Source organism: Marmota monax, unplaced genomic scaffold, assembly GCF_021218885.2.
Source record: "Marmota monax isolate L192 unplaced genomic scaffold, Marmota_monax_Labrador192_F-V1.1 WCK01_AAM20220418_F8-fsc00133, whole genome shotgun sequence".
In the NCBI taxonomy this organism is placed as follows: domain Eukaryota; kingdom Metazoa; phylum Chordata; class Mammalia; order Rodentia; family Sciuridae; genus Marmota; species Marmota monax.
Genome location: NW_026694821.1, coordinates 1,796,502 through 1,819,666, shown reverse-complemented (window position 1 = coordinate 1,819,666; position 23,165 = coordinate 1,796,502). Strand labels below are relative to the sequence as shown.

General features: G+C 43.0%; 1 protein-coding gene across 1 annotated transcript; it reads left to right on the top strand.

The window, feature by feature from the left end:
• Positions 1 to 13,966: 13,966 nt before the first annotated feature.
• On the top strand, positions 13,967 to 19,431 carry Tril (TLR4 interactor with leucine rich repeats). Its single transcript, XM_046426057.2, has one exon. It carries the CDS (start codon positions 14,595 to 14,597, stop codon positions 17,040 to 17,042), a length of 2,448 nt encoding a protein of 815 aa, XP_046282013.1. The 5' UTR covers positions 13,967 to 14,594; the 3' UTR covers positions 17,043 to 19,431.
• The last annotated feature ends 3,734 nt before the right edge of the window (positions 19,432 to 23,165 follow it).

The following is a 23,165-nucleotide window of genomic DNA, read 5'->3' as shown; positions in this document are numbered from 1 at the left end:
TAGGATATAGAACATTGTTATTGGTTTCTGAGCTAATAACACTGAAGTTATTAACAAATAACTTTCTCTTTGAAAATTAATAATGGGTGAAGCACTTCCCTGTTGTCCCAGTACATAATGTTTTCCAAGGCAACAAATTGATTTAGTTAGAGAAAGCTTTTCTTTATCAAGGAATGACAATTAATAAAGTAGACATAGAAATAATATTGGGAAAATCACTGGTTTGTAATATCTAATATCAATTCAGAGAAATCAAATTGATTAGGTCATTAAATGAATGATTGAGGAAAACCCTTTTTATCCCTATGGTGTTAAAATGATTCCACACAAAATGCATTCTGAAAGAGAATGACTTCACTCTACAGTAGCAAGCTTGGGAGTTCATCCTATACCCCAGAGGAGGGAGCAACAGGACACTGCCATTGCCCCAGAAAGATCTGTCAAATACCAACCAGCTCATTCCTACCAGTCCCAGAGGCAATCACTATTCTGAATTCTGTCCCCACAAATGAGTGTATTCTGTTTCATAACTTCCTGTAAAAGGAATTATGCAATGTGTGTGCAGGTTAGCTGAACTTTAGTAATGGCTGGCATGTGCATTTTTTTTATTTTTATTCTTTTTAGTCATACATGACAGCAGAATGTATTTTGACATATAATACATACATGGAATGTAACTTCCCACTCTTGTGGTTGTACATGATGTGGAGTTACACTGGTTGTGTATTCATATATGAATATATGAAAGTTATGTCCAATTCATTCTACTGTCTTTCTTGTTCCCATCCTCCTGTCTTCCCTTCATTTCCCTTGGTCTAATCCAATGAATTTCCATTCTTCCTTTCCTTATTGTGTTACCTATATGTTACTATCCACCCATCAGAGAGAACTTTAGGCCTTTGGTTTTGGGGGATTGGCTTATTTCACTTAGCATGATAGCCTGCAGTTTTATTCTTTCACTGGCAAAAGCCATGATTTCATTTGTTTTATGGCTAATAGTCCATGTGTATATATGTACCACATTTTCTTTATCTATTCATCTATTAAAGCGCTTCTAGGTTGGTTCCATAGCTATTGTGAATTGAGCTGCTTTGAACATTGATGTGGCATTGATGTGCTGATTTTAAGTACTTTGGGTATATGCCGAGGAGTGGGATAGCTGGGTCAAATGTGGTTCCATTCCAAATTTTCTGAGGAATCTCCATACTGCTTTCCAGAGTGGTTGCCCCAATTTGCAGTCCCACCATCAATGTATGAGCGTACCTTTTTTCCCCTCATCCTCACCAACATTTATTATCACTTGTATTTTTGATAATTGGCATGTGCCTTCTTAAGTAATGCTAAATGAAACACACTATGGTGCCCAAGATGTATTCTAGACTAAATTTATTAACACAGGTCAAACACTTAGACTTAACTACCAAAAATGTAGGGGCCAGAGGAACAAGCTAAGTTGGACACATGAGGAAGCAATCACACAAATATTGTATAGGAAGATTTATTTTTAAAAAGAAAAAGGACAATTTCAGATTTTAAAATACCTAAGTGACATAGAATCCAGATACAATGCATGATCCTGACCTAAATCCTGATTTGAAAAGACAGCTTTGGGGGAACATCTGGGGGGTAACTGGGGTAATTTGAGTATGATCTGTATATGAGATATGAAAATTTATCAACACAGTTATATTAAAAGAAACAGGCAGTAGTACAGTTTGGATGTGGTTTACTCCCACCAAGTCTATTAAAGCGAAAGTGTTGGGGGGAGAGGCTCCTTTAGAGGTAATCAGGTCCTGAAGGCTCCATTCTCTTGAAGGAATTAATGTAGTTCCCATGGAATTGTGTTGGTTGTCATAAGAATGGTTTTCTCCTGCTTCCTCTCTCACCATATGATCTCTTCCACATATGGCAGCATCTGTTTTACTTTTCTGCCACCCATGGAGCAGCACTTGGCCCTTACCAGAAGCCAAGAAAATGCCAACCCCATGCTTTTAGGCCTTCAGAATGGTGATCCCAAATACACTTTTTTTTATAAATTATCCAGCCACAGTTACTATGTTATAGCAGCAGAAAATGGACAAAGGCAGTTTACAGCATTATGATCTCACTAGTTATAAGAACACGTACGCGTATAAAAAGATCTGGAAATTTTATACACTTCCCCCAACCACACACACAAATTTCCCAAATCATTATAATCATTGGTTGGTGAGTGTGTTAGTTTTATATTGCTTCCATAACAAATCATCAAAAACTTGGTGGCTTATAACAATAGGTATTTATTATCTTATAGTTCCGTAGGTCAGAAGTTCAATGTGGGCCTCCCTGAGTTGACATCAAAGTGTCGGCAGGGATGCATTCCTTTCTGAAGGCTCAAGGCAAGAATCGATTTCCTTGCCTTTTCTAGCTTCTGGGTGCTTCCTGCATTCCCTGGCTCTTGGCCACTTCCTCTACCTTCAAATCTAACAATGATTGGTCCTTCCACATTATAGCACTCTCAATTTTTCTGCTTCTATCTTCCACTTTTAAGGACACTTAATGATTATATTAGGCCCAACTAGAGATTTTTAGGATAATTTCTTTATCTTTAAGTAAAATGATTAACAACCTTAATTCAAGATTCAAACTTATTTCACCTTTGCCCTGAAGCCAAATGTATTTATAGATTTTGGGGATTAGAATGTTGACATCTTTGTAGGGCTATTAACCAGCCTCCCTTCGTAGGAATACAGTGTTTTATATTCTTAATGTTTCTATGTTACTCACTTTCTACTGTGCACATATATTGCTTCTGTAATAACCAAAGGCTATCATTTATTTAAAAATACATATAATGACGGAGGATAAAATAGCATTGTGGAGGTCATGGATACACACCTATAGTGGGAATGAATAAAATACATCCTACTTATACATGAGAACAAGTAACAGTAGCTTGGAAATTTTGCCCTGAAAGAGTATTTTAAAACACTATAGTTCAAACAATGTCTGTCAAAGGACAGATGACTTATTCTGAAAAATGTTCTGTATCAAAAAATAAAAAATGACCCAGCCAGGACAAGGGCATTATGGCCAAAGATTTATGTGAAAATATGCATAAGAATTTTCATAAAATGCATTCTGGTTCCAGCTCTGTCATTCACTGGCTGTGTGACCTTGTGCCAGTTATTTACCCTCTTATTGCTTCAACAGCATTCTCTATGAGATTGGATTAATAACCGCACTTTCCTCATGGAGTTGTTGGGGGATTAAGTGATTTAGTACTTACTTGTAGAGGGCTCAGGACTGGGCCTGGCACATGCTCAACACTCTCTAAGTGCCAGTCATTAATGTTTATTATTCTGGCAGGTGTTTGTTGCCACCTGTTTTGAATGGAAAATGACTCTGGAATTTAGTGAAGCTGGTACTTACATGCTATCACCTCAAGGAATTGGGAGTATTACATCCTGATTATCAATGGGGTTCTTACACCTGAGCACACTAGAGTAATTACCCTAAGGGTAATTGAAACTTTTCCCAAATGGCTAGGTTCCCAGAAAACACCCCATCAGTGATAGCATGGTGGCTAGATAATAATACTTTTGATGAGTTGACAGTTACTTAGCCCAGAATTATCAACATGCCAAACAGTACTCTCATCTATATGGTTCCAACATCTGTATTCTGGTGGAAATAAAATCTAATGCGTTCTTTAACCACTTGGGGTCAAAGCAGTTTTCCTGGACTATGAGAGACTGCTGACAACTTTGGTATGCACATCCTGCTCATTGTAGATTAATATTAAACCAGCAGGACACCATGAGTTGCTGAGATCAGTCAAGCACACAACGTGGAAAACCACAGTCCGTCGTACAACTCCCAGATTTTAAATAAAACACCATATTTAAAGAATTGTTCTTTTAACAAATTTCAATGAATTGAATAATGTTCTAACAAAGATATGCAATCGATTCCTTAATGTTGAAAGCTGGAAGGATCTTCTAGAGCATTTCCTCCAACAGCCCTCAAACCAGGTCAACCGTCCTACCTGCCATCCCCAGGATGTTTCTTAATTTTCTGCAGGATTTCTCAGTCTTGATTGTGCTACTGTGCCTCATCTCCAAGACCGATATGGGACTGAGGACCAGCCTCTCTGCTGTCAGGTCATCTTTTCATATTACAATGGCCATGACTGGTGATAAGAACTATGAGATCTCACAACCACATCACTCCACAGAAGCAGAAACTTCTGTCTCTGAGGTCAAATATTTTGACATGTAAATTAAATGGCTGCAGAGCAGGCCTAGAATCCAGGTCTATCTGAGCAGCTTTCCAGGAAGAATCTGGTTGCTGAACACTGTGCTTTGAGCCCAGCTGAACTGGAGAAGAGTAATGATACAACAGAAAGATGGAAGCAGAACCTAGAGAGGATAACCTGAGAATGTGTTTCCCTGCTTGTATGGTTTGAAGGTGTCCCCTTCAGAGTTCAGGTGTTGCCAATACGACAGAATTGGGAGGTGATGAAGTCATGAAGTTCTGCCCTCGTGCATGGGATTAGGTGCCTCTATAAAGAGGTCTGACAGAGGTAGCTTGCCCATTTTGCCCTTCTGCTTTCTGCCATGTGAAGACCCAACAGTTCTTCCCTCCAGAGGACACAGCATTCAAAGTGTCCTCTTGGCAACAGAGACTAAATCTTCACCAGACTATGTACCTATAACACCTTGATCTTGGACTTTCCAGATTCCAGGCCTGCGAGAAATAAATTTCTATTCTTCATAAATTTCCTAATCATTGATATAGCAACACATTGCCTAGACTAACATTTACTAAAGACCTACAATTTAAGGAAAGACCCTGTGACAGAGCGTTGCACAGGACACCAAGAAGCTATGCATAAGACTTGGTCTGGGCCTCCTGAGACCCCAGAGTCTCATTGAGGACACAAGTGGTGGAATGTCAGTGCCAATACTACTTTCAGAACACCTGTGGTATTCTAGTACTTTCACATACATTTCTCAAAACTCTTGCATTGGGCAAATATGACTCTTCTTTTTTTATAGATTAAAAAAAAAGAACCACATATCAGAGACTGATGTAGTTCAAGGGCAGAGATGCAATAAGTGGATGCCATCTTCCTAACATCCCATATTATCCCATGGATAGTTTCTGAAAAATTTGGCTTTTTATGACTTCTCCAAATGCTTTGGGGATATTTATACTCTGTGCAATAAATTTTTGGACTATTCAGTTTATTTCCATTCCAAGATTGATTTTTTAAAAAATGTTAAGAAGAAGACCATTTGTAACAGGGAAGGACATGCCAGGGCAACAGGAAAAGCAAGAATAAATATGGCATCATACGCATTTTTACCAAAGACTCTTAATAAGAAATCCAAATATTCATTATAGAAAATTCTGATTATAGAAAAAATTGAAGGAAAAAATCTGCATTCTCATTAACTAAAGGAATAGCAGTGTCCAGGAAGCCGTTAGTGTCCAAATTTCTAAGGCCATATGCACTATAAAATTGACAATTTAAATTAAGCTTTTGAAAATTCTTTACTTCCAAATATCTAAGTGGTTATGCTTCTTTTTTCTTCAATCTGCAGAGTATTATAGCAGACAATGAAAAAGATGCTAAGAGCATTCATGCTTGTGGTTTCTCAATTATATTTTGGAAATGAAGTAGGGACGAAGGGTCCTGGGAGGGTCTTTATGAGCCTATTAGCATTCTAGCAACAGAAATATTTGATTCTGCCTGCAGCAAGGGCTGCAGTGCTGTGACTGAAGTCTTTGATCTTGGGTCCCACTCTAGCATATGGTGTTACTAAGCATAATCAAAGTGCAAATCGTCATAGAAAATTACAGACACTCTGAAAAGGGGATGGTTGCTTCCTTCCTCTAATTTCCTTTCCTGCCATGTTCCTGGTCTTAAGTAAAAAAACATTTGGGTTTTTGATGAAATCTGCAAACACTTTTAGGGTATTTACGATGTATAGAGTTAATTATTTAACTGTCCAAGATTATTTCCATTACTGAGATTGACAGCATGTCTCTTGCCAGGACAGACCCAGTTCTCAGCAGCATGGGCATGAAAGTATCTCCTTTATTTTGGTTCTATACAGTGACAATAGACTAGCGAGACATCTGTAGCTAATTATACATGACAAAGGAATGCACTATTACAATTCATATTACACGTATAGAACACAATTTTTCATATCTCTGGTTGTACACAAAGTAGAGTCACATCTTTCGTGTCTTCATACATGTACTTAGGGTAATGATGACCATCGCATTCCACTGTCTTCCCTACCCCATGGCCCCTTCATTCTCCTCCCTCCCCTATTCCCCTTTGCCCTATCTAGAGTTCATTTAATTTACCCCCTTCCCTGCAGCATATTATGGATCAACATCCTTAAATCAGAGAAATCATCCGGCATTTGGTTTTGGGGGATTGGCTAATTTCACTTAGCATTATATTCTTCAGCTCCATCCATTTACCTGCAAATGCCATGATTTTATTCTCTTTACAGCATACTACAGGGACACAGCCACATAAATGTTTACAGCAGCACAATTCACAATAGTCAAACTGTGGAACCAACCTAGATGCCCTTCAGTAGATGAATGGATTTTTAAAATGTGGCATATATACATAATGGAATATTATTCAGCAACATCCAGGTTTTGATAACAAATCTTTGAAAATTTATGGTATGAGTTGCTAATCCTTTCAACTGATACTCTTTAAAGGGGTTTTAAATTCCAAAGAGTTGAATGATGTTCCATGGAAGAAATGCAATTGATTCTTCAATATTTCAAACTGGAAGGGATCTAAGTATTTCATCCAGTCTTCCTTAATATGGTCAATAAGGGGCGCCCAATAAGTATTTTTAAGCCATTAATTATATCAATTTGCATTGAGTTGTCAAATAGTAAATTTTTAAGAATCAAATGTCCTTCATATCTATCAGCCCATTAAAGAGGGTGAGAGACAATTTCCAATACATAAATTGAAAACAAATCTTGTGTTTTGTTAGAGGTAATCTTGCTTGCCACCTCCTAACATTTGTTGTAAAGCGTGACTGATGGTGATAAGCTTGGGCCCAGAGAAACAAGCACCAGGCAAGTGTGCAAGTTTGGAAGCATGTGTACCCAGGAAGGCACTGTCTGTCCTTTCTCATGATTCTTTACTATTATGTTGAAGACCTGAGTAAGTTGTCATTATCAAAGGGGAAAAATGATATCTACATCTCCATTCAGAAAAGCTAATGAAGTACAGCCAAGCCCACCTATGGAAGGTGAACAGTGAAGCAGTTAGGCTGGCTGTCCTTTCCAGTGGTCAGTGCCTGCAGCTGATGGGTAGTGCCTTACTCTACCAGTTATTAAATATTTTGAGTATTCCCACCAACAACTGGCCTCATTGGTTGTACATATAGGTGTGTGTCAATGAAGAGGTCCATCTGCAAAACCTGAGGTTGGAAGCCAAAGGTTTGAATGGTAATTTACATGCTACCAGTACAGCAGCAGATCCTAACAAGAGTCAGCTAACTGGTGCACGCCTGTAATTCCAGCAGTTTGGGAGCCTGAGGCAGGAGGATTGTGAGTTCAAAGTCAGCCTCAGGTGCTAAGCAACTCAGTGAGACTCTGTTTCTAAATAAAATACAAAATAGGGTTGGGGGTGTGGCTCAGTGGTTGAGTGCCCCTGAGTTCAATCCCTAGTATCCCCCACCCCTCCAAAAAAAGTCAGCTAACTTCTCTAGCTCTCAGTATCCTCTCTTAGAGTCAGGAAAGTGAACAATTCTCTCACAAAATATATAATGATGTCAAAACTGATATTAGATATGAATCATTTAAGATTCTAAAAATAATTTCAAATATATAGTAATTATATGTCATTTAGAAGATGTGAAAAAGTAGAGTGAAGACATAATTATTTCTCACCATCTAAAGCCAACAACTATTTGTTTATTTCTCGTTTATTTTTATGAAAGTTTTGACAATTCAACATCAGTTGTTGAGTAGTCGAAAAATGATATAAAACAAGGAGGTTGCCCTTCTAGATTGGTGGTTACAACTGGTTAAATAAATATTATTAGAGTAGTGTGTAGAAATCTAAATAAAAGAATAGTGGAAAACTGTGCCATAAAATACAGTCTGGTTCTTAGAGATGACAAACTTGAATGTTTGAATGTATTTAAGAGATACTATTATACCTCAAGCATTTCTTTAGGTTACTGACTCCATTTCATTCTAGGGGAAATTACCTTATATTACCGCTTTAAAATTTCAGTTACATTTAAATAAGCCCTATACTCTAACCATAAACAACACGTGCATTTGCCTCATTTCCTAAGTCATTATGCTCAGTCAACATCTGCCTTTCCTTTTTGACTTGCCAGAGGGTCGACAGCTCACTTCAGTTCTTGGAGATACACAATCTATTTAAACACATTGGTTTCAAATTACTGGCTCTTTGAATTGATAGATTTTCCTTGGACATAAAAATCCAGTGTTGGGAGCATTCACTGTAAATGGCCTGAAACACAATGCTTGCTTTCTAAGATCTAAAGATTTTAATTCTTTATATTTTCTTTCAAAAAATAATTGCTCTCACAGAATTTTGGCATGCTCAGTTTTTACCTATGAAGGCATGATCCTCCTGGATGATGATACATTTGTCTCCCCAGCCATGCTAAGCTCTCTGAAGGTCTTTATCTTCCTCTCTCCTACTAGCAAAGGAGATACTGAATTGCCTCAATAAGTCCTTAAAAACTCTAGGTTAGTGGTCCATAAGCTTGAGTCCTCACCAGATAATACCTGGGGATCTGCTAAGTAAAATCTCTAATTCTTATTCTGAAAATTATATTACCAGATTCTCTGGGGCTGGCCAAGGATCCTGTATTTTTAAAAAGTTCCTCTGTAAAACTAGGAAAATGACCCTTCCTATCTTAGAAGGTAGTTTCGGCAACGTATGAGTGCTTTTATACACAATGCTCAGATCACTGCCCAGCTCAGTTAAGCACTACTTAATTGCTAGTTATTATTATTGCTGTTGTTAGAGGTAGAACACCCTAATCTGAAAATGTGAAATTCAAAAAGCTCTGAAATCTAATACATTTTGAGCATCAACTTTTTGACATCAAAAAGCTGCAGATTTTAGAGAATTTTGAATTTCATATTTTTGCATCCGGGACACCTAACCAGTAAAGTCTATCCAAATATTTCAAAATACAAAAAAACCTCCAAAATCTGAAATAGTCAAAAATTTTAGACTAGGGATTATCAACCTGCATGATTAGCCAATCAGAAACAGATGTTTTGAAATATTGTCTTATCAGTTTTCTCAAATGTGTGTATAAAAATCATCTAGTAAACTTACAAATGCAGACATTGTGGCTTTGCTGCCCAGAGATTCTGACTCAATAAGGCTGGTTCGTAACCAGAGACCCGCATTCCTGTGTTTCCCAAAGGGGAAAATGGAGCATTGGTAGATATTCAGTAAACCAGCAGTTACCTCATTCACATACCTCATCCCCAAGGAAAAGAAATTTGCCTCTTGGGCTGGGGCTAAGATGTAGCTCACTTAGAAAGATAACTTTGGGGGTCATTTGATAACTTGCCAAGGGGCCACTGGGGACTGTCTAGTATCCTACTTCATCTATGTCAGGAGCCACACTGCCTGCCTGGGGTTGGCTCACAGGTGGTAAGGAAACAGCTGTTGTTCCTGCAGGCTGCCCAGGGGGAAGGTCCAGGATGCTGCTCCAACAGGTTTGGCCTGACCCCCACTGCACAGGGGAGCCTTGGCCAGAGTTCTCCTCCCCAACCCACCTTTCACCAGAGCAGTGCCTGAGGAACTCCTGCCAGCTCCTGGGATTGCTAAAGACATGGCCTGGAATACTCTATGGCTGAAGTGTAAGGGAACCACAGGCCACTTGGGAAGACATAGGTACACTCCTAGGAAGACCCAGAAGATTCTGTGTCTGGGCAAGAATGCCTGAGATCCTTATGCCACATACACGTGGTGGAATCCGCCCAAACTCTCTTATGCATCTGACCTCCGAAACCTCTCACCACATTTTGAGATATAAAGTGCAAACTTCTAAAAGTAAAAGGACAAAAGTTCTTATTTCCTTTCTGAATGGCATTCCTTCCTGGATTTCCAGTTGTGATTATGCCAATTATACATTTAAGCATCAAGTCTGGATCCATCCATGAACAAAGACATTACATCGTTAAGAGATAGTTATTTAGATGGAGACAACTATGCTTTTACTAAAGAACATTGCTTTTCATAGAAATTTTGGCCTAGCCTATGTTATAATAAAGGAGAATTTACAGTTTCAAAAAGTGCTTTCCTTCAAACTCCTATAATTCTTCTCCTTGTTCTTTCTAAATCAAACATATACTTTCTCCCCCAAATGCTACATATGGACAGGTCTCTCTAATATTTGAAAAGCCTAAAATTAGAGCACCAAAGAAGGTCCCTGGCCACAGTACCCCTTTCCAGCTCTGGCCATGTGTTACCAGAGCTCTCCTGGGGAAACCCCAGTCATATCTCCAGCTGTTTCTTACACAGCTGCCCCTTGGTTTTCCCTTGGCCCGACAGGATGGACACTTGTGACATAACTAGCCCCCAGGAGGAGGATGGGACAAGGCCCTCACACACTTAGGCAGTTGTGCATGGAATTCCAGGGTCCCAAGAACCTTTAGCAGGAGTGGGGTTATGAGCTGTGCTGGGCATTCCCCTCAGAGGCCTGAAATTCTGCTCTTTGAGGTAGTGTCTGACCACATGAGGAACTGAACATGGCCCCTCTAAAGCACAAGGTACAGGTAGGGACCTGTGTTGCTGTGGTCCAAAGGTTGTATTACATGCACAATAGCCACACAACATCTGTTTATGTATTCCATCCATAAATATCTTGGTCTGGATGTTCTATCCACATTTGTCCCAGGCATATCATTGTCACAGATTCCAAGGACCTAGAAGGCAAAAAGCAGGGAGTCATTTTCTTTGCATAGCAACTACTTTGTTTATTTAGCCAAAGATTCCTCTTGATGTTGCAATGCAAATATAAAGAAGTCAATGGCCTGATGAAATCCTTAAAGAGGATCGAAGGAATATTTATTCCAAGTCATGTACAAGCTAGGTTGTATGATGCTGTCAAAGAATAAAGATGTTAATAAATTTAACCCCAAAGATGCAGATGGAAGATTTGGAGGGTCCTACCATAACTCCTGAAAGACAGGTGGTCTGAAAATTAAATGTGAACATGTAGCATTACGGAAATGAAGAACTTCCGGGTCACATACGAATAGCACATGAATTTACTCTCAAGTATTTAAACATCATTATTTGAAAAATTCAGCCTCAGGTGATACACCTTAAAAAAAGCAGGGGGGAGAATTCGTTTAAAAGATGGTGGTTACACTTTTCGAGAATTTGTATGAATGTGTGTGTTATCACTTTATCTGTAGATTTCAAAATCTCCCTCTAACTGAAAACTAGATTGAGGAGCTAAAAACACCTATCAGAAACTGTTCACACTCATTTGGAATACTGCATATGTATCCATTGTAAACAGGGCTAACAACTTGCAGTTGATGAGTTGCTTCAAGAAAATGGAATGTGATAGAAAAACAGTTGTCTTTTGGTACCAGAGACTGAACCCAGGGGTACTTAATCACTGAACCGCATCCCAGTCCTTTTTGTATTTTATATTTTTTGACACAGGGTTTTTTTTGCTAAGTGGCTTAGGGCCTCATTAAATTGCTGAGGGTGACTGTGAACTTGTGATCTTCCTGCCTCAGTATCCCAAAATGCTGGGATTACAGACTTGCAGCACCACACCCCACAAAGCAATTGTCTTTTGACACGAAAGCAAGTATAATGTTGTTTTACTAGCAATATAGGACTACCGGTAGAAATATTAAACACTAGTCAAGAATGTAAAGAAAGCCAAAACAGAAAAAAAAATACTAAACGTTGGCAGAAGTCTAATAATTTTGTAAGTCTTAATTAGAGATGACTATGAGCAAATTTGTCTATGAGCAAAATCTAGAGTCCTGTGGCCTTCTGAAGGCCCTGTCTACTGTCCTCTTATACTTTGAGTTTTTTTGCAAAAGGTCCAGAGGACAAAGCAGCTTATGCAAAGAGGTAGGATCTTATTTCTGCTTCTTCCTCTTCCATACCAGGCTTCATGGAGCTTCCATTCCATTTGCTACTCAAAAGGCTCTTGGCACTCTCAGAGGCTGTGGGTGGCGGGAGCTCACCTGCTTTGAAGCTCATGATATGTGAGCTCCATCCCAGGAACCTCCAGTGATTCAAGCTGGGAGTCCACAGCCTTTAAGCATTGGTTCCTTTGAAAAATTCGGATCATCTCTATTGTAGGCAGGGACTGAAGGTCCCCCTAATGGTTTCTCTGGCCCCGATCAAAGATCTGGGAACCTGTGCTCTATGGTACAAGGCTTAGGTTTTGTTCTCCTCTTAATGTAGTTGAACTTTCAGAGTCATCAAGAACTAAAGGGAATTTCAGGCTTTCAAAATAAGAACTAAAACCCAAACTACCTGGATAACTTTATATTGATAAAATAGACACTTGGTTCCCCAACTTCACCTTTCATTTGAAATCCAAAACAAATTACAAGCAAACCTGGTGCCCAAAATGGACTTTTCACTATCTGCTTACCTTGATTTCTCGAATATCCATCGCCTCACAAAGCCAAGGTCCCTGTTCACCCATGAATTCTTTGCTGACCACCCTATCAGTGATCTCAACTTTTTCTAAATTCAGAACTTGCTTCTGTCATGTCCCTGTACGAATTTCTCAGTGTGGCAGTGAAACAAAGAAATTATTAAAAATCATTCAAATCTTTGCATCTTTATCATATCACCACTTTATATTTTCATTTGACCTTTCAATGGATTGCCTTCCCAATAGATTGTCAACCTCTGAAGGTGAGGATATGTCTCATTCCTTTAATTTTCCACACTATTGCAGAGTGAAATTATATTTTTCTTTCTGGACAACTTGGGTACAGGCAGAGAAGAAGGAGCTTCTCTCTCTCTCTCTCTCTCTCTCTTTCTCTCTCTCTCTCTCAAATAAGATAGTCTGCATAAATAAATAGTAATTAATAGCTATCCCGTGCTCATTCCATGCTCAGCAGGAGCAACCTCCAAAGAGCCATTAATAAAACACTCCATTCCCTATTGCTTATAAAAGGTAATACTTCCCCCAACTAAACCCAGCCTGAGTACTTACAGGCCTAAAAACTTTGAAGATCACTGCAAGCCTGGGCATAAAGCAGGAGGGCCCTGCAGGTAGCAGTTACCACAGGGCTGTGCAGGTTATTATCCATATGCACACGTGCAGAGCCTACCCCAAGGGCTCTGAGACTGGAGAATTAATGGGACTGAATCACCAAAATCTGACAGACACTTTCATGGTGGCAGAACCAGTTCTGAGCTTTCTTCTTGCTCTTCCCTACAGCAGATCAAGCAAATATTAAGTTCAGATACCTACAAGAGGGTGGTGCTTTTCTGTATTTGGAACAATCAGAGACCCAAATAGGCAATAGACTGAATGGGTTGAACTAGCCTCTTTGTACTGCAGTTCATCGACCACTTTCTGCAGGCAATCTCCCCCCTCCCCAGCCCCATACTTCACGTCGAAAAATGCTGGCGAACTCTGGTGCTGCACAAACTTCCCTCAGGTTGGCACCTAAAGAATAAATGGGTAAACACCTTAAGGCAAGGCGAGCTCCTACTGTTCCAAAGCGGCTGGTGTACTCGCCTAAAATAAAAAGGTCTCTGTCTGCAAATCCCGTTTGCTCGCCCGGTAATCCACTCCCACCCCCAGCCCTGCGTGGCCGACCCGTACAGCTGTTTTTAATCCCTACTTTTCTCACTTGGCGTCCCGGGCTCGGGCTGACCAGACGCGGAGTCACTTAGCGTTTCCTCCTCCCCCTGCCGAGGTCTGTCCTCCCTCCGCCGTCTCCTCTTTCTCCGCCTGCGTCCCCGGGGGGCAGAGTGTGGGAAGAACGAATTTCCGCCGGGTTTGCTCGCTTCTAGCTGACTTGGGTCCCTTCCGGACGCAGCCCGCGAGCCCCCCGGGCTGTTGCACCGGGCCCGCGTTCAGAATCCTGGACAAGAGCGAGGAGGCGCCGGCTGCGGGGGCCGAGCCGCCGGGGTTCAGCAGCCAAGCCTCGCCCCGCGGAGCTCTTGGAAGGACTCCCGCCTGCAGCTGGGGAATCCGCTCGGCGGGGAGAATCCGCGCCAGGGAATCCAGCTCTCCCGACTCGGCTGCAAACAAAAAGCGCGAGGTCTTGCTCCCTCCCCTCTACCCCACGACGCGCACCCGGAGAAACAGTTTTTTGCAGAAATGCAACAAGTAGCATCTGTGGCTCCAGGAGCACCCTGCGCCGCCTGACTTGGCCCAGCGAAGCCTGCCTGCAGAAACCCAGGCCAGCCACCGGACAAAAGGCGGAGGAGGGGCAGAGAAGTCCAAAAGAGGCCTTTAAGCGACTCTGGCCAGGCCAAGGGGAATGCAGAGGAGACATACAGCCGGCGGGCCAAGAGGACAAGCCGGCCGCAGCACGCAGGGCGGGCGGCGATGGAGGCTGTCCGCGCCGTGCGCTTCCTGTTCCTGGTGTGTGGTTGCCTGGCGCTCCCGCCACGGGCCGAGCCGGTGTGCCCCGAGCGCTGCGACTGCCAGCACCCCCAGCACCTCTTATGCACCAACAGGGGGCTCCGCGCCGTGCCCAAGACTAGCTCGCTGCCTAGCCCCCAGGACGTGCTCACCTACAGCCTTGGAGGCAACTTTATAACTAATATCACAGCCTTCGACTTTCACCGTCTGGGGCAGCTCAGAAGGCTGGATTTGCAGTACAACCAGATCCGCTCTCTGCATCCCAAGACCTTCGAGAAGCTCTCACGGCTGGAAGAGCTCTACCTGGGGAATAACCTTCTGCAGGCGCTCACACCGGGCACATTGGCTCCGCTGCGCAAGCTGCGTATCCTCTACGCCAACGGGAACGAGATCGGCCGCCTAAGCCGTGGCTCTTTCGACGGCCTGGAGAGTCTGGTCAAGCTGCGGCTGGACGGGAATGCCCTAGGGGCGCTACCGGACGCAGTCTTCGCCCCTTTGGGAAACCTGCTCTACCTGCATCTGGAGTCCAACCGGATCCGCTTTCTGGGCAAGAACGCCTTCTCCCAGCTGGGCAAACTGCGCTTCCTCAACCTCTCTACCAACGAACTGCAGCCCTCCCTGCGCCACGCAGCTACCTTCGCACCGCTGCGCTCCCTCTCCACTCTCATACTCTCAGCCAACAGCCTGCAACACCTCGGCCCGCGTGTCTTCCAGCACCTGCCACGCCTGGGCCTACTCTCCCTCAGGGGCAACCAACTTACTCACCTGGCACCAGAGGCCTTTTGGGGGTTGGAGGCCCTGCGTGAGCTGCGCCTAGAGGGCAATCGTCTGAACCAACTTCCCTTGGCGCTGCTGGAACCTTTGCATAGCCTGGAGGCCCTGGACCTCAGCAGCAATGAGTTGTCTGCCCTGCATCCCGCCACCTTTGGTCACTTGGGCCGACTGCGCGAGCTCAGCCTGCGTGACAACGCGCTCAGTGCCCTCTCAGGGGACATCTTCGCTGCCAGCCCGGCCCTCTACCGGCTGGATCTAGACGGCAACGGCTGGACCTGCGACTGCCGGTTGCGGGGCCTGAAGCGCTGGATGGGTGACTGGCATGCACAAGGCCGGCTCCTCACCGTTTTTGTGCAGTGTCGCTATCCCCCTGCCCTTCGGGGCAAGTACCTGGATTACCTGGATGATCAGCAGCTGCTGAACGGGTCTTGCGTGGATCCGTCCGCTTCCCCAACCGCCAATAGTAGGCGACTGACCCAGCCCACAGCCGCGGGGGAAAAGATGACTTCCCCTGCAGATGGTCTCCTGGAAGAGCAGGAACAGCCGCAGCCGCAGCCACAGCCCCAGCAGTGGGGTAGATTTCTAGGTGAGGTTGCCTGGGATGTGGCCGCCAGGGAGCTCGTAGGTAACCGCAGCGCTCTAAGATTGAGCCGACGAGGTCCGGGCCTCCAGCACCAGAGCCCTTCTGCTGCTGCTGCTGCTGCTGTGGACCCCCCTCCACAGCCCCTGGACCTGCAGGAGAAGCCTAGTCTGGGACGTCCGACCCTGCCCGAGCCCATCCACGCGGAGCCCACACCAACCCAGCCCACTTCTACACAACCGGCCGCCGGCGACCCCTGGCAGCTCGCAGCGAAGCAACGCCTGGCCGCAGAGCAGCAGGAGGGCGCCTCCCAGTTCCAAGGCAGTGGGGTGAGCTTGCCGCCTATGGTATCTGACCCGTGTGACTTTAACAAGTTCATCCTATGCAACCTGACGGTGGAGGCAGTAGGCGCGGACAGTGCCTCGGTTCGCTGGGCCGTGCGTGAGCACCGCAGCCCCCGGCCGCTGGGCGGCGCGCGCTTTCGTCTGCTTTTCGACCGTTTTGGCCAGCAGCCCAAGTTCCACCGCTTCGTCTACTTGCCAGAGCGCAGCGACTCGGCCACGCTGCGCGAGCTACGCGGGGACACCCCCTACCTGGTGTGCGTGGAGGGAGTGCTTGGGGGCAGAGTTTGCCCTGTGGCCCCCCGGGACCACTGTGCAGGGTTGGTCACCCTGCCAGAGGCAGGGAAGCGGAGTGGCGTCGACTATCAGCTGCTGACCTTGGCCCTCCTGGCAGTCAACGCACTACTGGTGCTCTTGGCCTTGGCTGTCTGGGCGTCTCGCTGGCTGCGGAGGAAGCTTCGGGCCAGGCGGAAGGGTGGAGCCCCAGTCCATGTTCGCCACATGTACTCCACCCGACGGCCCCTGCGCTCCATGGGCACTGGTGTGTCCGCAGACTTCTCGGGATTCCAATCTCACCGGCCACGCACCACCGTGTGTGCACTCAGTGAAGCGGACCTTATCGAGTTTCCCTGTGACCGATTCATGGACAGCACAGGTGGTGGTGCAGGAGGCAGCCTGAGGCGGGAGGATCACCTTCTGCAACGATTTGCTGACTAGGTCCAGGGCAACCCTGCATGTGTTGGGAAACCATCTCATTGGCCTTGAAGAGCCACCTCTCCGTGGGGCTCCCAAGCCCAGCTCAGGGGAAGACCTGTTAATACTTCTCCTTTTCCCCTTTTGTGCATTTGCCAGAGAGGACAAAGGGGACAGAGAGCCAATCTAGGTATTACCGTCCACTTCTGAGTACTAACTAATGAAGCAAATATATGATAGACGGTGGTCAAGGCCAAGAGTAGGGGGCAAATGGATGGTGGCTACAGAGGCAGAAGTCATGGCACAGCTAAGGGATGGCTCTTATAACCATGCTATGCAATAGCCTGTTCTCCTTTGGGCTAGAAAAGAGTGCTTACGACCCAACAAACATGGCCAGAAAGAGCCAAGCCAAGCCGGGAGTGCATGCTTTTTTGTTTATTCAGTGTCAAACAGAGGAGTTTTGTTTCTATTTAAGGAAAAAGGAACTTATTTCCATTACAAAGGAGGCTTGGCATCTGACTCTCCAGGTCTGGGGGGTCTCTGCCAGGAAGGGTGAAGTAAACAGGTGGTAACACTCTCGCCAAGAAACTCAATTATGTTGGCTGATAGCGCATTGCATTCAGGATACCCTAAGGTTTAAATAATAAAAGACGCTATTTTTTTTCAACAATGTGAAGATCTCTGACATTTAACAAACTGACCAATAAACTCAAAGACAATTTTAATTGGACTGGGCCATTCAACTAGTTTCCTTTTAACATGAGCAGACAAGAACATTTGCTGACTCTAAGGGTAACTAACATTACATACTTTCTCAGGAGAAGGCTGCATACAAGACTTCTCTTTCAGGGTTGTTCCTGTGGTTTTAATTTTATTCTTTTAAACCTATATATGGAAAAGGAAAAAAAAATCAATGTCAGATTTGATAAAAGAATGTAATATGTATGTAACTGATGACCCCCCGAGGGAACTCAAGCAATCCAGCTTACCACTTCTCTGACAGTGTGTCTACATGGGAATAAATGCAATGTACTTCTCATTGCATTTTAATCAGTGACACTCAGTTGACTGCGCCTACTTCTGAGTTTCACAGTTAAGCAGTAAAAGTAATTTCTTAACAAGCAAAAGGTGATTGTTGGGGCCAGGGTGTAGCTCAGTGGTGGAGCACTTGCCTAATGTATGAAGTCCTGGGTTCCATCCCCAGCATCACAGAGACAAAACAAAAGGTAATTGTCAATTGATAATGTAATCTTTGACCACATTAATGTCTGTCCTTATGTGAAACCGTAGACAGGAAGAAATTACGGAAGACAAATGTGAAAAAAAATACATCAATGGGTATCTGTTTCTACTAAAACTAGGTTTTTATGAGTACTTAACCCTCACTGTGAAAGAATTCTATAGTTTGCAAATTAATCCCTCTACTACCCAGTGTTTTACTGTGTGATTAAATCTTATCTTTTAGTAAATAGTTGTGGTATTACTTTTCAATATTTTTATTTTAAACTTAGGGTTAGTCTCCTTTATTGGTTTAGTTTCCAGCTATTTGGGATACTTTCAATCCCTAATATTTATGAAGTACATGTTTATCTCTAAATGTAGTGGTTTGGTTTACATTAATAATTTTGTGTGTGGTCTAAAAATCAGTCACTGGGAGGGTATACACTGTGGTTATAGTCACCATGTTTGTGGATTTATTGGCATTGGAGTACCATGGAGGCCACTATAATGGTGCTAAGGCTAACAGTGAGTCTTCTGTTTAGGGCCTCAAGCCCCTGAGGGTCCTGATGACTCAGGGAATCCATCACAGTCCAGGGGTCCTTTAACCCAGGTCACTTCTTTTATGTTTGGCCTAAATTGAGCCATGCCTGACCTTGTCCCAGCCACTGAGCAGGGATCCAGGGACTTAAATGAGCTGATCTTTGTTTATGTTCAGATGAGTAAATGTCCAGACCACTTAAACTACAGCTGCTTTTCTGGCAGTCTTATCTGCAGGGCCAAAACTTAATAAACCACAGGAAATAGACTGTCATTCTTTGTTTGCCACCAGTGCTTGTTTTAGATTCAGAACATATTGGTACATAGGGGAGGTAGAGTTTTTTGCTCTTATTTTCAACCAGCTGGCTATCTGGCACCTTTTGTATTCCTGGCTTTTCTTCTTTGTGATATAATTGTATCTCTTAGCTGTTTCTTTGCACAGCAGTGTGATATTAAGTCCCACTGAAAATGCGGAAAAGACCTCTGATTCTATCCATCACCCACCTTTTCTGCTGCAGAACATCACTGGAAATGCTTACTGCCTGGATCTGTGTTCTACTTAAAACAGTTTCACTGGAAAGTCTTTCAGTGGGAAATGAATAAATGTCATACATTGTTTTGCTCAGTTATGTCAATAAACCCACTTATTAACAGATGTTTTATTGCTCGAGTTTCCAAATATTTTATACCCTTTTATAATGATATGCGTTTTTACAGCAGTTTTTCATCTATGAAAATGAAACATAAAGCTTGAAGTTTTTCTGTCCTCTTTTAATGTTTTTCTAATTTCCATTTCCACAGTAGAGTATGAACTTCATCTTAAAGAAATGGCTGTATGACTTTATACCCAATGGAACAATGAGATGGCTCTAAGAGCAGATGGTCACCTGCACTATGAAAATATTATCAAAGACAAGTGACAGGACCCGGGATGTAGCTCAGTGCTAGAGCATGCTTGCCTGGTATGCCAAGGGCCCAAAGCTCAGTCCCCAGTACTGCCAAACAAACAAACCCAAACACCCCCACCAGTAACGCAGGGTGATTGGGTCTCAGCAGGCATTGCCTATTTTGAGAATAGTAAAATGTCAAGCCCTTTGACTCTTGTGGTCAATAATAAGAAGGAATTGCCTTGAACTGGGGGTCATTTTTACCATTACAAAGTTTATGAAAAGATATAATTTTCTAAAGAAAAAATGAATAGGCTTTGTGTGATTTTATTTAATTTATGTTCAATTAACAAGCCACTGAGCAGTCTGGAATGTGGTGTGACCCTCAGCTCGGACAGTGGGATTCCTGCTTCCACAAGGCAGAGAATTTTGCAATGCTGCCAAATGCTAAATGGTATGTGAGCAACACAAACATTGACTAGCTTGCTACACACTTGACTTTCACCAAAGTACAGCAATATGGAAAGATTCTATATATTTAGAAAGCATTAAAATAGACACTGGATTATGGTATGTGTAGTGAATCACCACCCCCCTCTTCTAAGGGGACTTCTTCTGAGGACTGGAGATAAATGACAATAAAACATTTCCAGTACTAGAAGTTTTTTTTCAAAATTGCACACCATGACCCAAAATCAATACCTTCACCATCTTCAGAGAATTATAGGATCGTGGAAGTCACATAGTCATCAAAAGTTACCATTGTTCTTGCCTAGTCTTTTTGTGCCTGTGTCTCTGCATCAGTTAAAATGGCATCCTAAAAATCCTGGCTGCAGGGTGGCATAAGCATCAGCTATATCAAGGATGGGCTAGATATAAATTGCATTATTAGTCTGGGCTAATAATGGGCAACAAGTTGTATGATCCATTTTAGAAGTTTCAGTGACAAGGCATTTCTCCTTAAGTGTTAACCAATCAGAAAATTCACAAAATGAAATAACAGCAACCCCTGCTCGCCATCCTGTTCTACTTAATTAAGACTCGGATGTGGTGTAGAATGCTAACTCTTGAAACCCTTTCTCGTGTTTTAAAAATAGTGAATATACTAGTATCTGTCAAATTTTTCCATGTTTGTTAAATTCTTGGTGTAAGTTCGTTTGTCCTTTGGATTGGAAGTAAGGGTGCAGTTTTGCTTCTACAGTGCTTCCCCTTCCTGTCAACTTAGGACAGCACCTCCAGGTGTACTTTTAGATCTCAGTGCACTGAAATGGCTACTTTGCAGGCATGAATGCTTTGTTCCTAGATAGTTCAGGCCACTTTGTTCTCAAATACTATCCTTTTCATTTTGCATGGGGAACCTGAGATATTTGGAGATTACACTTAAATACATTAATCACTGAAATAATTAGGAAAACAATCCTCTGGTTGCTCTATCTTGGGGCAGAGTAACGAACAATGCCATTACATTTGAGAGAATTGAAGCTACAGGTGTTGTGATTTCTAATTGAAACAGAAACATGGCTTTAGAATTTGGCTGTGAAATGGTATCAGATGTTAGAAATAAACCATCACGTACCAGCATTTCAAACTACAGCATCTCTTGACTATGTAAATCCATGGCATTTCTTTCAAACTGATGAAAGCTTTATAATGCTAGCTCTGTGCCATAGTTCCTGCGAAGACAGGGCAGCACTGTTGTGTATTGAGGCCAGCTGTGGCTGTGTAGCAGTTATTCACTTTTCCAAATTACAGTTTTTGATGAAGTAATGCTTTACCCTGCAGCTGATTTCACACTTAGCTCTCCGTGTATGTGTGGTGGAGCATGTGCAAACAGAGTTTGAATGGTGGCTGCCAGCCTCTTATCCCCTTCTCTCCCAATGGTGATGTCCTCCTAAGGATATTTATGTTAGGAAATTAAAATAACTACCAATAATAACAAACACCCATATTAGCACCTCTCAGTAACAGTTCACATTTTGTGATGTTTGTTTTCAGCCTTAAATGTCTCCATTGACAAAAACTCCCAGTTTCCATCCCCTCACCCTTTCCTCAAACCCCACTACCATTGTGCATTGGATGTGTTTCTTTCTAGTCCATGTTCAAATACAGTTGATTCTTCTTATTCAAGGTCGGTCCCCATGAACACTGGATTAACAAATACCAAAAGATTACTCTGAGGGGAAAGATAGGGTTAGGTCCTGCAAGGTGCTAGTCACAACATTTTTGTCAGCTTATCAATCCATATCTTATTTTGTTTTCATTTAAGACATCATGTTGAACACACGTTGTTGATTCATCTCATTGAACTCATGCTAACAACACTATAATCCATGCCTGAAGAATGTGCATCCAGCCCGGTGCTATGGTGCATGCCCACCAGTAATCCCAGCAACTTGGGAGGCTGAGTCAGGAGGATTGTAAGTTTGAGACCAGCCTCAGCAACTTAGTGAGGTCCTGAGCAACTTAGCAAGACCCTGGGTCAAATAAACATTAAAAAGTGATAGGGATGTGGCTCAGCGGTAAAGCACCCGTAGGATCAATTCCTAGTACCCCCCCAAAAAAAATGCTTCTAACATATTTTCTCCATGAGACACACACTAGCCTTTTTGTGCTTAGGGACACCAGGCAGTCTGTCAGCATTTCACCAGCATTCTTGGGACCCCCTTTTAACAGAAAACTGACAGTAAACATGCTAGAAGCATTTCACCAAAATAGACAGCAAAAAAGACACTTGGAAACAGCATGAGAGCTGACTTGAGAAGGCAAAACACTGGCTGGTTGCAGAGGCTCCTGCTTGTAATTCCAGCAGCTTAGGAGGCTGAGGCAGAAGGATCTCAAGTTCAAAGCCAGCCTCAGCAACTTAGCCAGGCCCTAAGCAACTTAAAATAAAAAAATAAAAAGGGCTGGGGATGTGGCTCAAGCACCCTTAGGTTCAATCCCTAGTACTAAAAAAAAAAAAAAAGGCAGAACATTGTAGGACCTTAACTCAGTGTGCACAAGCAACTCAAATCATGCACTACCCTGAGATGTCAGCAAGTGACTATGGAAGTGCTGTTAGTTGTTGATTCTGGGTGATAAATTTGGGTGAGTAGGTGAATTCACAAATATGGAATCCAGGAGTAATGAAGATCAACTGTAATTTTTATCCTTCCTGCCTCTCTCCTGGGCTCCCTACTCCTTTCCAGATGGTACAAATTGACATTTCTTTTGCCTGTTGAGTGATCTTTTGTCTTCACACAGGTACACTGATCGTTCTATACCATCACACTGTTGGTGTGTATTTTGCAGGCACTGTGTGGACCTTGTTCTTTATATGCGTAAGTGTGTATTTTGCAAGCATATGTTGTTGTGTGTACTATTGGTGATTTTTGGTGCTTTGTATGTGGTATGCCTATTTGTGTGTTGAGGTTGGAGGGTTCCTTTTTTTTTTTTTTTTTTTTGCAAAGAACAATTTGAGTCTGTGTGATACCTTCTGGTTGTTCTCCTCAGATTGCCCTTGCTA